This window comes from Orbicella faveolata, unplaced genomic scaffold (assembly GCF_042242905.1).
Source record: "Orbicella faveolata isolate gen_17 unplaced genomic scaffold, um_ofav_v1 contig_15, whole genome shotgun sequence".
Taxonomy (NCBI): Eukaryota; Metazoa; Cnidaria; class Anthozoa; order Scleractinia; family Merulinidae; genus Orbicella; species Orbicella faveolata.
This window is the reverse complement of record NW_028301542.1, coordinates 9,178,268-9,193,846: the sequence shown is the minus strand read 5'-3', so window position 1 is coordinate 9,193,846 and position 15,579 is coordinate 9,178,268. Positions and strand designations below refer to the sequence as shown.

Below are 15,579 nucleotides of genomic sequence, written 5' to 3'. Positions count from 1 at the left end.
AGGCAATTTCAAAGCGTTGGGCATGCATGAAATTGACTTCTGTGTGCTTATCCTAAGTTTTCATGAAAATAAGTCTTGTCATTTCTCTGCATGACTGATTCACATGAGGGGTCAATATGGCTGCTGACAATAACTGCATTCTAACACTTTCGAAAGTCATTTCTCGGAAAGTGCTGAACGGATTAAAGCAAAAAACATCTCTGTAGAAAGCTTTATCAAAGCGTAGAACAGTTCGAATTTTCTTCCTCTTTCCTTACGAATTGCGTTCAGAAAATCCAGGCGCACGTATTTTGCATATTCGATTACCTATTCAAAGTCAATTTGAATCGGTAAAAAATGCCCTAGGGGTGAATTAATGATATGAAAATATTAATATAAAACGGAAACAATTACTCCCCGTTGTGCACTCTACTCTAGTCCGTGGCAGCGAACAGTTGGCACCCCACCCGCCCTCCCTGCGAGGAAGCCGGGTTTGAAGCCTGGGCCACCTACTCGGAGATCTTCTGAACCTGGTTTGGGCTTGTCCCAGGCCAGAGCGATTCGCCACACCTTATCTACATGTCATGAATATCAATACCCAGGGCAGAATATTACAATATTAAAACCAAACCTTTAATGTTACGACGCCATTTAAATTGAGCAATCACATATCTTTCCTGAAATAACCTCGCAGTTTCACCACGCACTAAAATTAGATTGAAAACGATTATCATTGGAAGAGGCCCATTGTGGTGTGTGTTCTCTTGGGCCTTGTCCACAGCTATCCGAATATTTTTGAATCTGCAACTTTTTCTTTCCGGATACGGCTTCCGTCCACACGCATACGGCGAATTAGGCTGCGAATCCGGAAATTTTTTAATCCGCTCTCCAGAGTGGAAAAAAATAAATCCGCAACGAATCCGATAACGTGTGGACGGTGAATCCGGATATTTTCGAATCCGATGACGTAGTAAAATCGTGTCCAGTCTCTTACCGAACAATAAACCAATATGGCGGCACAGTATGTAGGCCTAGTTTCTCTAGAGTGAATCCGGATACGACCGAATGCGTGTGGACAAGCGAATTCGATTTGAATACGCTACGTGTGGACGGGGATATTTTTGAATCCGGAAAGAAGAAGTTGAGGATTCAAAATTATCCGGATACATGTGGTCGGGGCCTTAGATAATAGTCTCTCGCTTAACCATGCAACTAACTTGCTTAAAAAGGTAATTCACTTAGAGGTTTTATAATAAGCACTTAATGAATGGCCCCATGGGTAACAGTGAGTTTTGTTTCCCCGAGACCCTCAATGTTCCCCCTCGGCGAACTGTTTCTTGCGGCGGCCGGTCATTAAGGGGGTCTTATACCTTAATTTTTTTTTTTTGCAAAAAAAACTCTGTGGAACAGTTTTGGTACCACGTTAAATTAAAGGACTTTTTTTAAAGGACTCCTTTTCACATGCCACGATAGTTAATGAATAACTAGCTTCTAAGTGGTAAAGAGTGGTGTTCATTATAAACGCGATAACGTAATAATGAATAGTTGGAGAAGCATGGAATTAAGTTCATCCTGTCCATAAGCAAGTTTTCCAGGAGACAAACCTCTGAAAACAGTGTTTTGAGGGGGTTTTTCTCGTGAAATTTTGAAAAAGTATACTAATATTAATTAATATTAACTATATTAACTAAATAACAGGGAAAGAAATTTCATAAATTGCAAATTTTGGAGATTTAAGACCTAGATAATTGTGTCCTTTACCAATGTTGAAAATTTGACAACATTCGGTTAAAACCCAGTGGAGATATTGTGTGCGAGAAATTGGCGATACGTCTATTTTGTCATTTTAAGAAATGAGGCTTTTGTCTCCGAGAGCCCAAATTAGCCCTGTGAACGGGGGGAGGGGTTAGAGGCAAGGGGAGGGGGTATATCGAAAGCTTTTAGATAAATGTTCCATTGAATACCCGGATAAACACCTGTCATAGAAATGTTAACCAAGTATAAGGAACGTACAAGATGATAGAGGAAACAATGTTCAGGAAAATGCTGCAAAATTCTCATAAGTACACTTTAAAGCGTTTCTGTGAAGTATCATTAAAATGTACTGAATTGATTCCATTTTGTGAGTACTTTTAGACTGTAAACAATGGTTGCTATGGATGTTGCTATGTTGAAATATAGTTACCAGTGTGCAGATTTCTTTATTCAAACGTAAATCAAGAAGTAATTAGAGGAAAATCGTTTCAATATAAGATTTTCAAATGGACAGGGATGTTGAATCTTCATGTTCCGAAAAAATGGTTTTTTTTGAGAAAAATTTATATCTGAGAGTATAAGACCTCCTTTAAGTGTTTTGTTATACCTCCCAACTCAAAAGTAAAGAAAAAAAGAAAGAAAAAAAAAGAAACTGCGAAGCAATCGTTTGCTTTACGCCGGCTGCCTCAGAAATTTGCCACGCGTTTCAAGAAGCAAGATCTGATCACGTGCGAGTGGAAAGGTCATGTTGTTCTTTCGATCCTTAGGGAGTTTATAGTGCATTTTGCAATGAATGGGCGCGCTGTAGCGGGAAAAACGCCAACGAACCCCAGCTATATAACAATGGGATTTACATGACCTTGTCATAACTTGTTTTTATGCATTAAAGCTAGGATTATCTTTCGATGTGCTATTTATATAATTCAATGATTTTCAGTCTGCAAGCTGTGTTGTGATGATTAATAGCCAGTTCAGTGGTGCTACATTTGGATGTATTTTGTGATTGTTTGATCTGAAAGCCATTTTTAAAACAGTGAACTGGGAAACAGGGCGGCAGCTGTTAAGTTTTCTGCTAATTAATTAGAAATTGGTAACGGATTATTAATTCACCAGCATATCCAAACAAAACTGTTGGCAATATATGCTACATTATCAATCTTGAAAGCGTGGATTACCCAAAACTTGTTTGATTTTGACGTCATTCTGAGATCCTTTTGTGATGGGGTTGTTCAAAGTTAATTGGTGTGAGTCTATTACTTTTTTTTTTTGTAGTTTTGGTTTTCCTTCGGGAAATGAACTATTTATATAATAATCCTTATTCTATTTACAAAAACGTTCGTGCGAAAGTGCGAACATCGCCATTCTTAGCTGTCAAAGTATCCTTTAGGATGCACTCGAAGAAATAATTATAAAAGAAACGCGCTCATCTAATTTCTGTTTTTAGGCTTGATTTCCGCTGATCTCTCGAGTACGCGAGTCGGGTCTACAGGTGCGCGCGCGATCCTTTCTTGAACAGTGGCTAGTAATCGAGCCTATTCCGTTTTAAGTGGTATCTTTTAGGGTCTAATGAAGCTTGAGCAACTCCCATATTAGTCTTTTTTAGGAGTTAAATTCAAATTTCCCGACGAGCATCCCTGACCTTCTCATATGGGAGTTCCTCCCCCCCCCCCCCCCCGGGTTTCAAACGTCTAACCGGAAGTGAGGGAATGATTGAGTGAAATCGTTCCACCACTACAACTTGGAAATTATATTGAAATATTTTCCATGTTAAAAATGTTGAATTTTCCTCCTTGATTGTTCGCTCCTTGAAACAGAGATAAGACTTGCTGACGCGATTGTTGGCTGAAACTTAAGTGGTCAAGGTGTTGGAAATATTTCGCTGCTGGTTTTCCGAAAGTGAACTGAACTAAACCGGGAAGATTCGAAACACAAACTTCAAGCGGGCGCTGATTTCAAGATCACGCTTCTCGGAAGCCATTTGAGTGCTTTGCTCTGATTGGCTAAGTGATTTTGCTCCGGGCGGTGATTATATTTTTCACATGTGTAGAATGCTATACATGTGATTGTTTCTTGTTGTTGGTAATTCCTGCAATGAAATATGTCATCGCTAGCATGTTCATCTGATCTCGTTCCCGGCTCCTGCTTAGTAGTTTAGTCGACACCAGAAGAAATGCAATTTTTGAGTCGCTACGAAGTAGCCTGAAATTAAATACTTCTGCGACACGGGAGCAACAATCCGTGGGCCTGGGTCCGTTAGTGCAGTTGTATCATGGGTAATGTCGTGTGATTATTTAAGCTTGGGATTGCTCCTAGGCAATCATTCTAGGCCTATCATTCTGATTTGTGTCTTTCTGAATGTGTTTCGCCCTGTAGGATGGACTGCAAGAGCTTGGGCCTGGTTCCTGCCCAGATTTCCTGTCATTTTTTTCCTTACAGGGTCTTTTCCTGGCAGGTTTTTTCTGGCCCCCTCTAACCACAATGTCTTGTTAGTGGTTGCCCGCGGCTCTCGTTATTTATTTAGCTTAATTACACTGTTATGGTGATTATTGGAGGAATTTAGAAGATAGTGTTTTGCTTTACATGGCTATTATATAATAGATTCCTTATTTCCTGTACTTTGGTGCTCGCCAGAAACATGCAAAATGTTCCTAATGGCTCATAATTGTGTTCTGTCTGTTGCGTAGTGAAGCTGAAATTATATCTTGACTGAATATGCTGAATCCAACAGATGTTTCAACGTCTCTGTTGCCTAAAATTTGGTTTCCTCCTTACTTGTTTCGTCAGGAATATGAAAGGAAACTCTCACTAGGTTGTAATTAGGCCTCTCTTGTTGGTTCTCAGTCAAGATCATAGCTTTTCTCGAAGTGGGCAGCACGACTAGCCCATGTGTTAAATCTTCCTCTTCGTGGCTTGTCCTTTGTGAATTCCCCGACACTATGTCTCGTTGTTCATAGAGAAACTTGCGACTGTTATTCATTGTTCTTAAAACAGATTTTCTTTCAATTCGGTGCTTTTCTTTCAGTTCCATGATCAAGTTGTACGTTTGAGTTTTATAGTCTTGTAGCATTTTTCTCATCTCAAAAGACGGCAGAGTTGTAGGTTTGTTATCTGAAATGCAAGGAGATCACAGATGTTAGGGTATTCATGAATTGACTAGAACCTCTTCCTTTTCCAGACTTGAGAAATGAAGCACGTTTGTATGGTCGCCAAGTTCAGTTGCGCCTTGAAGTCACCCTGGAGTCACCCGGGGGGGAGGGGGGGGGGCTCAACCAGAGGAGGGTGAACTATTGCAAGACCCTTAAAGCGGGGAGTTGGGGGCAGATAAATAGAGAAGGGAGAGCTTATCACAGAAATGAGGTGATGGTGATTTCTACTCTTGCTTCTAATCTCTTGGTTAGTATCTTGGGAATAGTGGCCTTTGAAGTTCATAGAGATAGGGACCTTACTTAGCAACTGAAGTTCTATACGGGGCTAATTTGAGAGGGGCGCTAATTGGGAGGAGAGTGCTTAACAAAGCTTTCATGTTTCTGGTTGCGCAGTTCTGGCCTATTTTAACACATGTTTATTTTCCATGGTCAAATTCATGAAGCACATTCAGCGACATGATAAATTGTGTGCATTTGAAAGGAACAAGTTTATTGCTACACTGCATAATAAAAAGTTGAATTATACAATTTTTGACTAATTAACATAATTGACATACCTTGAGGTTGTATTTTCATTTTGTGTCGCAAGCGATGCATTACTTCCCACAGAATACCGCCCAGGAAAGCGCAACACAGCAGTACAGTTAATATCATCAGGTTATTTCTGAATAGCTCGCTCTCGCTGTCAAACAAACCAGTGGAACGTTCCACCTCTAACGGTTCAGGGGACTCCTGCAATGGAGAAAAGAAATTTGCAGTGCGCGTATCTGGAAGCAAGGTAAAATGTGTGCGCGCATGCGTGTAGCCATTAAAAAGGACCGCCAAAAAGCGCACTATATGGTCCCCTGTATATGGCACCTTATGTGGAGCGAAGTAATCCTGTAGTCAGTTTGGAGGCATTATAAGAGAGGGAGAGCATCTACCAAGAGATCATGTGTTTTCCTGTACGCTTCAACAGATAACTTTTGCGCACAGCGTTTGTTATTTCATTTATGCCCGATGTGTTAAGTGCATAAATTCCTATTTTTCGCTCTTCGTAGATCAACCAATAGTTGTTCTATTTTTCCGTAAGGAAAACCATTAAGTAGCCCTTACTTGTGAAAATGGCGCGTAAAACCCCGAATTTGAATTATATTCTTCCATTTACCAGAATTTACTCGAAGAACCTGAAAGCGAGCTGGCACGAGGAGGTGCCACGCGCACGAAACAAATTGGCGCAAGGCCTGGAACTAAACTCCTTAATCACTCATTAATGACATTCCTAACGAATTTTCGTAAACTTACTCATAGATGAATGAAGTTTGAGACTGCTTTGCAACGTACTTTAAAGGAAAATCAAGGAAGATAATTTACCTGTATTGCTTTGACATTGTCTGCTACATGTTCGTAAATGCTGGCTATATTTTTTTGTATGTAGTTGTGGAAACATTTGCCAAGTTTTCTCGAGTCCCCACCGGTTACCACTCCATAAACTGCGTAGTAATCATAAATTCTGTATATTCGAAGGAATGGTTTTTCGAAGAGATGTTTTTTGCTTCCCACCATGTAGGCGTCGACGAGAACTCCACCAACTTGATTTGATGAAATTACCTCGTATATTTCTTCGAAACTGCGATGTATCTGGTCTGAAAAGTAACACCGTGAAATCCGAGAAAACATAAGCTGTTTCAGTAAAACTACAATAGCAGTTCTTAAGAGCCGCTAGCTGTAAAAATCAAGAACAGCCGTTGCTAAAAATTGGTTCAATTTTCGACAGAGTACAATGGCGGCTTTATCGCGAGCACGGCATTTTCACGTTTGGCTAGATTCCTGAAAAACGAAAACCCTTCCGGAAACTTTTATTGTGATTTTTGTAAATAATCCACCAAAGGGTCTCTCCTGCCCAAATGTAAGGAATTTCGAATTTTCAGTTTTAGCAGCGAATTCTTGATTTTACAGCCAGCTTGACCGACTGTCAAGGCCACCAGTAAACATTCGACAGTAAACTCGTCATTCATGTTTCACAGTCTCGTACCACGTAACGCACGTTACACCCTAGAGTTACGTTATTCGTCAAGTTAACCGCGTAAACTCTGAGGCTACAATAAATTATAAGGTAATGATTTTCATTGGACCAAACACCAAATAAATCGTACATGTCTTGTATTGAATCCTTCCGTCTTATTACATGTCAATCAACGTAAGCAGTCTGATAAACGAGCACATTGCTGATTATCCAGCGACACGAACCGGTCAGTCCAGTTTTCCTTTTTCTCCCATGCAATCGAACTGATTGATCTCACAGCATTTACGTTTCCTTAATCTTTCTTTCTATTGGGGTTAAGTGTAAAATCAAGTACCTTTGTGAAACTTAGCGTTCTTTCTCACGCCCATGTTATATTGTGCGGAACCAAAGATGGCTGCAACCTGAAATAAACAACATTCTCCGTAAAATGTGCTTTTATTAAATCATCCTGTTCTGAAAACTGTTTAGCTTGAGTTGAAATGAAAAGTTTACCTTCTCATAAATCCCCAAACACTACTAAACGTCTTAGCTCTAACCCTAGCAGGTACACTTCAGTGGATCTAGAGTCAGGGGGATGTCCAGTCAAGGGGGGGTGCTTGCCCTGCCGGCTTTTCTTCCTTCTGTGATTATTTTAACCCAAAATAAGGGGGCAGCGGGCCCTCCTGGCCCCACCTCTAGATCCGCCACCGCTTCCAAGAGAAGACTCTGAGAGAGGACTCTGAGAGGGGAAAAGCTCAGGAACGCTGGCAAGGAAGGCTTTGGCAAAGTAGGCCGATATCCTTATACGAGTCAAACTGTGTTAATGCATCCCTCTACAAGGGCATGTACTAGCTCTGGTGAGGTGGAAGAGTTTGTGTACCTAGGCGTATTGTTGGACGAAGAAGGCGGAGTGGCCAAGGACATACAGCAGAGATTAAAGTAAAGCCAAACAGTCTTTCTACAGGATGCGAAGAATTTGCACATCAGTGAGATTGACATGAAAACGAAAGTTCAGTTGCTCAAAACTTTTATAAGATCAAATTATGGCTTTGAGGCCTGGAAACTTGCAGAAGCAAAGAAGCTGGAAGCTTCACAATACAAATACATGAAGCACATACTAAGAATAAGGTGAACAGCTGGGTTGCACGGATTGGTAAGCTCAGCTTCGCATGCCTGGGCAATGCCGCGGTGAATCAAACTGGTCAGCCTGCCAAATTTTCAGCATGATATAAGGGTTTTTGGCCAAGCGTGAGTTCAAGATGGCTGGATATTGGCCAAGTTCTTTTTTTGCGTGTTTATGCAAGAGAAAGAACGAGGCTAACATCCAGCCATCTTGACAGAACAAGCTTGGTCAATAGAGGATTCATTGTATGAAAAAAGAACACTATTTTCTTCCGGGACACTGCGGGTAATCCCTAACAGGCAAGACAGCACCATCTTGCCCGCTCGGGTAACCAATCACGGTGCAGGATTCGGTTTAGCTTGCCCGCTCACGGAGCTATCCATATAATAAATGCCGTTCTGATCAAGTTTAGAACTTTTTAGACTTCGAAGAGCGTCAACGAACCTTTGCTCCGTAAAGTTTGTAATCCACACCAACTGACACACTCGTAAGCGACACAGCGATGACACCAACCAATATACCAATGATGATAACACCGGCCAGTGTCCACAATACAGCTATTAACCTGGCTGGGTTTGAAAACGGCGTGCGATCACCATACCTACAAAGCAGAGAACTACATCACTTCCTCTTCACTTCTAGTGCTTTTTTTTTTTCTCTAATATACATGCACTGCTTCTGATGTGGTACAGCTGGAAAGCAGCAACGGAACCCCTTACTAGCGGCTGCATCTCCCGTCAACAGTATATCTACACGAAGAAGTTGGAAAGTAGTTTCACGTTTGTTTCAATTAATGTGGCGATGTTTCTATTTCTGGATATTTCTTTTAAAATTGTGAGGACAGAAATTAGAGGGTGGTTCTTAATCTTAGGTACTTAACCTCTTGAACTTAATATTATATATTTTTAACTGTTCTGGTATGCAATGAGAGAGGATATAAGTCATTTTCGATGGAATCTTTTTTGTCTGGACCTTGTAAGGACTAAAATATTTCTACATCACTAACCCTTTATTATCGTACTTACCCGACTGTTGTCATGGAAACAAAGGCCCACCAGAATCCTTCCCACATTCCGGGAAAGAATGATCGAGGGAAGTGTTCAGAATTTTGGACTTGATCCTAGAATGTTCAGAAGATAAAGAACATTTTCTCATTACTACTTCACGAATGAAAAATCTGGTAGTCCATTGGGAGATCTTAACCTTTTGGGTCAGACCTCGGTCTCCAGTTTCACTTCTAGTAGAGGAGATCAAGGTAAGAGAGTGAATCCCTCATATGGGCCTTATACCCAAGGTAATCCCTCTTAAGTTAGTTGTGGACATGTTACTCTCGCGATGCGTGGATGTTTTGTGGTGGATTCGTTTATGTTTCGTTTCGTTTTAACAAAGGAAAACCTCCAACGCTGTGGGGACGTCTGTTTTGATATTTTAATATCAAAGAAGCAAAGGAACTTCGGCCATCGCTATGTTTTGACACATTTCGAAACTTTAAGAGGAATTTAAATATGAGACAGATTTCCCCTACACAAACAATAAAACCTGAATGAACGGCAGAGAAATAAACAGCCAGACGAGTGCAAAAAAACGAACGACCGAACACAATGCAGTCCGTTTCCCATATCTTTTAGTTCTTCCCTCCCTCCCCCGCCTCTGTTTCGTAGTTTCGAAACGAGGTTTCCGCCTCGTCGTTCGTTATCCATCGCTCCCATAAGTTAAAAGAGCAAAGGTGGGGCATGGCAGTACGTGAGAACTAGTCTAAAAAAACACAAGAGCAAAGAAAAACACTAAGGAAATGGATTGGAAATCGCTTTAGGTATGAGAAGGAAATAACAACAGAGCATTCTAACAAGCTAACATTTGGTTTGCTTCAGAAAATTTTACGTGCAAATATTGGCTAACTAAATGCAATTGCAAACACATTAACAGCGTCTACGTCTTGAAAAAGTACGTCTACTGCGCATGCATTAAATGGATGAATAAGAACTCAGGTCAATACAGCTTTACATAAACCCCGTAAAGAGCTACTTAAATAAGTCGCAGAACTCAATGTATGACGTACCACAGCCCATATAGTAAATCCTGATATGTAGGCCAGCAAGATACTCATTAATGCCAATGGCCAGCACGCCAAAATTGAATCCAGCAGCGATGTGGGAAGCTCTTTACCAAATTTCGTGTTTATAATGTACGCAGTTCCTGGGGACTCGATCATGCCCGTGTATCCAAACTCATGTCTGAATTTGTCTTGTAACTTGTACCCGTACACGGGAAAGCTCAAGTCTGTATCGTGGTTTATGTTCAGACGATGTGCATTTTCTGTTGGCTGACCGGAGGGTTCACCTTTACCGTTAAAATCAAAGTCGACATATGACTTGCCGTGTGTTCTGCAGGACTGACAACATGTCACGGCCATGTCGCTTACAAAGGGCGTCATTAGACCGCCGAGTCCATGCTTTGTTGAGTTATCCTTGGTGACGTAAGGATCGAGTAACATCCAGTTTGTTGTTAAACGCTTCACACATCGGCACGTTTCTGACAAGAGGGAGCGACAAAAGTTATTCTGCATGTCAAAACCACGCTTGTCTATTTGTGGAGAAATTGTTCCGTTTAATCTACTCCAAGAAAAGGATAACGGTCGATACTTATAAGTATCGAGTCGAGCTTTCTTGTTCTAAGATGTGATCATCAAAAACTATGAGGTGTTATTGCATTTTATTACAAGACAAGGAAGTTCAGAGAGGCAAGAAATAAAACCAATCAATCAGATTGGTAAGTATCGGACCGGGCAGGGTCCCGAATGATCTCGCGTGACCTCTTGTAAGATTTCTTACAGTTTTCTGAATAACGTTTCTAAAATAATTAACGTAGACTGAGGTTGTACTTTTGTCTCTTTTTTTCATTTTTTTTTCCTTTTCTTTCTTTGAAAACTTCAGAAATAAGTCAGCTCTCAATCAAACTCGTGCGCTTAAGGCTCGTGGTGTCTTTTGAACCCGTTATAGTGACATTTCTTTCCGACGCATTTTCAGTCGTGTTATAAATTTCGCATTTATAACCAGGCTTGTCAAGACGGGCCGATATTCGTTTATACGGACCTCTCACTTGATTTATGAAGTACATGTATTGGACTAATTCCTATCTTCTCAGAATTGCATTTCATCATAATATTTTACCTTTGATTACCTGCAAAAATTACTTTACTAGGACCATCGCCTATAATTGTAAGTCCTGTCACCTCGATACGATACACAGCAAAGCTTTCTAGACCTCGTAGAACGGTAGACGTATTTTCTGGCGGTAGGATCACTTCCCTGGGGGTTTCTTCATGAGGGCATTCCCCTATCTCTATAGCTTGATATGTTATCCTGTAGCCGGTGAGTATTCCGTTCAGTAAATAGGGAGGAATGTGTGTCCACGTCAGTGGAATACTGTGTGTTGTCCAAATGTTTTCAGCTTTTATATCAAGTGGTGGAGTGTCAGGAACTATGAAGAACAGAAAAGCCAAAAAAATTGTTGTTCCAGAACTCGTTAATAATTCATCAAGTTTATACTAGGGATATCATAACCGTGACGGTGTTTGGATAACTGGTCTAAACCAGAATATATTTTTAAGATTTTATTTCTCAGCATTCTTCTTAGTTTTAGTTTCGATCGAAAAGATATATCAAACACGAGAGAACGCGGTTTATCAAATTTCCAAACACCTTGAATTGTGTCAAAAAAAATCCCCATCACGTCGTATTTTCAACTCTCTCCTAGGTGTTTGAAAATGTGGTAAAACAAGGTCTCTCGTGTTTGATATTATACATAAAGTGTACTGTTTAAGACTTTCGTTTCTACAAAAAAGAGAGAAACAGATTGCCGTGCTCTGGTTAGTAATGTCTAGAATGTCGCAGCAGTAGGTAACGATTTTACTTCTCGAGCAACGCGATCAACTATCAACCAAACACACTAAAGAAGACAACGCGCGAAATGCTTCATAGGGTACCTAGACCTTAATTTCTTATCAAACATACCATCTTGATCTGTCATGATGACTTCGGTACATGACACTCCATCACCTTTGCTCGTGTACGCCAAAACAGTGATATTATACAGGGTAAATTTCTTTAGTCCAGTGATACTCAATGATCGTTTCCATGGCTCTAGGTCCTCGATCTCGATTGACCCGTTGTCCGTCATTTCTGTGTATTGAACTTTGTACCCTCTAATGACTCCATTTTTGTAACCATTTGGTACCTCATTCCAGCTTACATCTAGGCCTGTTGAATGTGGTGTCCAGACCTCCAAGTCAGCTGGCGCTTGGTCAGGTTCTTTAGAGACAAGAAAATTCGATCTGCGACTAGTCCATTGAATATTACTTAGAACAACAACAACAAAAACAAAGAAACAGGAACTTTGCTCGAAAGCTATCTACTGAACAATACATAATCATAATTATTTTTGACTCAATGCTTTGAAAATCTTATATCTGATTGACATTTTCGCTGAGTTTAGAATATCGTATACTTACTGTCTTCATCTGTGAAAACGTTCACTTTTTCGCTGCTCACTCCATCCTTGTTTGTTCTTGCCACGACATACACAGTGTAATTGGTGAACTTGTACAGATCAACTAACTCGACTTCCAATGTGGTGGAGTCCACTGTTACATTCTTGAGCGAGCGAGTGAAGTAGGTTTCCTGTTCAATATAATACACGCGGTAAGCCCTGAAAATAGCTCTCAAGCCCTGTGTGCTGATTGGCTGCCAGGTGACATGAAGACTCGTTGACCTTGTGTTGAACGCGGTGATGTTTGTTGGGGCAACTGGTGGAGCTGAAAGAGCATGATAAGCGGTAGATGTTAGGGCAACCCCTCTCATGGTAAATGAAAATATATGCGAAAAGAAAGTGTGCAAAAAAAAGCAAATAAAGTAAAATAAAGGACAAATGTACTAATTTAAAAGAACAGGGAACTGTTTTGGCAGCTAGCTGCTTGGAGTTATAGCCTGCCTTGTCATAGCCTGAGAACACAGACGAATTTCTGGGTTTTGTTTCACGTCGCCGAAAAATATCATTTTTGTTTGTTGTTAACATTTACCTTCCTCGTCAGTTATTCCCCGCACAATTGGACTCCAAGGTCCATTTCCTTTCACAGTGAACGCGGAAACTTGCATGGTATAATTTGTCCAGACTTCTAATCCAAAAATAGTCACAATCTCAGAGCCAAGGACGCTGATATTTCTCATAAATTCGCCCGTGCTGTTGCTAAGAGCGACGCGGTAACCCCAGATAATGCCATTTCTGTCCTCTTCGATGACCGGAAGCCAAGTAACTGTTAAAGCTGTTTCGTTGGCAGGAAGTGATAAAAGGTTGACAGGAGCACCTTCCGGAACTGTTAGAAAATAGACGTTGAACTAAGTCAGTTCATGACACAAAAACGTCAACTGTAGTACGGAAAAAATACACACTTAAAGTGTCGTGAAGTTGTAATGCTTTCGCTTAGTTGAAGACGCACCTTAAAAACCGACTAGGTAACCTCCTTGTCAACGGCTACGTATGAAATAATTTATGTATTGAAGGAATCATGAATATATGGGCAGGATAATAGTTAGGTTTGTGTATGTGAGGTGGTGGGGAAGTGAGTCATTACGTAATTCAAGCAGTTTATGACCACTGTGAGACGTTTAAATGTTTGTTGTCTGGATCATACGTAAGGTAACAAGACTTACGACCAAATATGAAGAGATAGGTCGGGGTTTGAATATGACACTTAATTTCTCCATGCATCTATTGTTTTCGTTCTGATTATACAAATTTGGAGCCGTTTACTATCGTTGAGCAATATGTTCACCAGAGGGAATATATAAAAAAACGATTACGTCGACCACATCTGGGTGCATCTGATTTCAGGAGCTGTTCGAGGGCTGCCTCGTGTGGTGCGCGAGGAATTATGGGCCTTTCCACGTTCCCCCACCTAACCATGAAGCACTGCGCTCCCTGTCACCGTTAAATGTAACGGAGCCAGGGGACGAGACATGTTTGCAAGTGTGTTCCTGAACATCTCTACATTATGTACTTAATGTAAAAGCAATTTACCGTCCTCATCTGTCATGCAGTAAACAGGCTCGGAAATATTTCCGTCTCCAACCATTGTAAATGCCAAGAGCCATAACTCGTACTTTGTGTAGAATTTCAAGCCATTTATTTCTATATCAAAGATACTTGAATTCACTGTAAGATTACTGAAGTCGTTAATTGCTTTATCAGCCTGTTTGTAGAATAAGCGATATCCCAAAACAATGCCGTTCGCGTGATCATCAGGTACGGGCTCCCACGTGACATTGATACTTGTGGAGCTGGTATTGAACGCGGTCACATTTATTGGCGAGCGGCTTGGAACTGAAAAAAAAATGAAATGCTATAGGATAAAGATAGTAAAGGTGACTTGCGGAAGAGCTCAGACGTAAAATGGGTAAAGACTGAATGTCATTGCAATAAAATTCTAGCAAGTCATATTTAAAATGAAAAAATAAATAAATAGATAGACGGACTGTTGATCATTATGCTGAGAGACGATAAATTAGAGAGACGTGGCTTAACTTGACATGAAAAGGTCCGGGGGGACTCCCACCTGAATAGGTGAGGGATGCTAGTCGGAAAATTTGGATTTAACCCTCAACGCAGACCAAACTGGGTGTGGCTCGAGCTATTTGACCCCTAAAAGATACCACTTAAAACCGAATAGGCTTGATCACCGGCTGGTGCTCAGGACAGGAGCCTGGGCTAGTAGACCGGATTTGAAAAAGCGGCGGAAATCAAACCTAAAAAGGACTTCTTTGAGTGCACCCTAAAAGATACTTTGGCAGCTAAAAAATAGTGTCGTTTCGTCATGAACACCCTAAGCGAGACCAGAATCCTTGATTTATACCCTAGACATCCTGGGGGAAATGGTGTTGAAATCATGATGCAACGAAAACAAAAGCTAATAAGGACGAGTACTAGTATTTGTTTAAGAGATTACCATCTTGTGCTGTGGTGATGTTGATTTCAAGGCTTGGCACTCCATAGTCAACAGTGTAAGCCATCACCTGAACAGTGTAAGTGGTGTACTTTCTTAATCCTCTCAACTCGTAACTCGGTGAAGAAGGATCGGTTATAGCACGCCGTTTTCGAGCAGTCGTTACAGGTATCGTGATGTTGTGACGCGTGATATGTGACGAATGCGTGATGAAGTAGACAATGACGTAAGCGCGTAGTACGCCATTTATGTGCAGCTCGTCGACTGGTTTCCATTCCAATGTCAGTTTTGTTGAACTTGGAGCTTGGCCTGTGAAATTTGAGGGTGGGCGACTTGGAGCTGAAAAAGAAAGAAAGAGAAAGAAAGATGGGACTGAGTGCGAGTTGGGCTTTGCAAAACGTGTCGAGAATTTTCATCCAATTGGGAATAACTGGACGAAAAAAAAGTTCCATTCATTGCAAAAGAAGGCCTACAATCGCGTACTCACTCCCTATTCTGTAATCAATGCTGAAACACGTGACTGTTCAGGAGACATTTTTGTCCAAACATGCAATTTATAACAGCTCCTTTCTTAAGTTATTAGACTTCAAGAATT

General features: G+C 40.8%; 1 protein-coding gene across 1 annotated transcript in view; it reads right to left on the bottom strand.

Moving 5' to 3' along the window:
* Positions 1–4,011: 4,011 nt before the first annotated feature.
* Positions 4,012–15,579, bottom strand: part of LOC149113448 (uncharacterized) — a 39,773-nt gene continuing 28,205 nt past the window's right edge. Inside the window, exons 27-39 of the mRNA XM_089288473.1 lie at positions 14,988–15,323; positions 14,063–14,365; positions 13,065–13,358; positions 12,498–12,800; positions 12,001–12,297; positions 11,168–11,467; positions 10,047–10,519; positions 9,013–9,107; positions 8,432–8,588; positions 7,220–7,286; positions 6,234–6,505; positions 5,438–5,612; positions 4,012–4,842 (exon numbers count right to left, since the gene is read on the bottom strand). Of these exons, the coding sequence (XP_089144599.1) occupies positions 4,484–4,842; positions 5,438–5,612; positions 6,234–6,505; positions 7,220–7,286; positions 8,432–8,588; positions 9,013–9,107; positions 10,047–10,519; positions 11,168–11,467; positions 12,001–12,297; positions 12,498–12,800; positions 13,065–13,358; positions 14,063–14,365; positions 14,988–15,323 (3,431 nt within the window). The 3' untranslated portion in view covers positions 4,012–4,483. The remainder of the gene's footprint in view (positions 4,843–5,437; positions 5,613–6,233; positions 6,506–7,219; positions 7,287–8,431; positions 8,589–9,012; positions 9,108–10,046; positions 10,520–11,167; positions 11,468–12,000; positions 12,298–12,497; positions 12,801–13,064; positions 13,359–14,062; positions 14,366–14,987; positions 15,324–15,579) is intronic.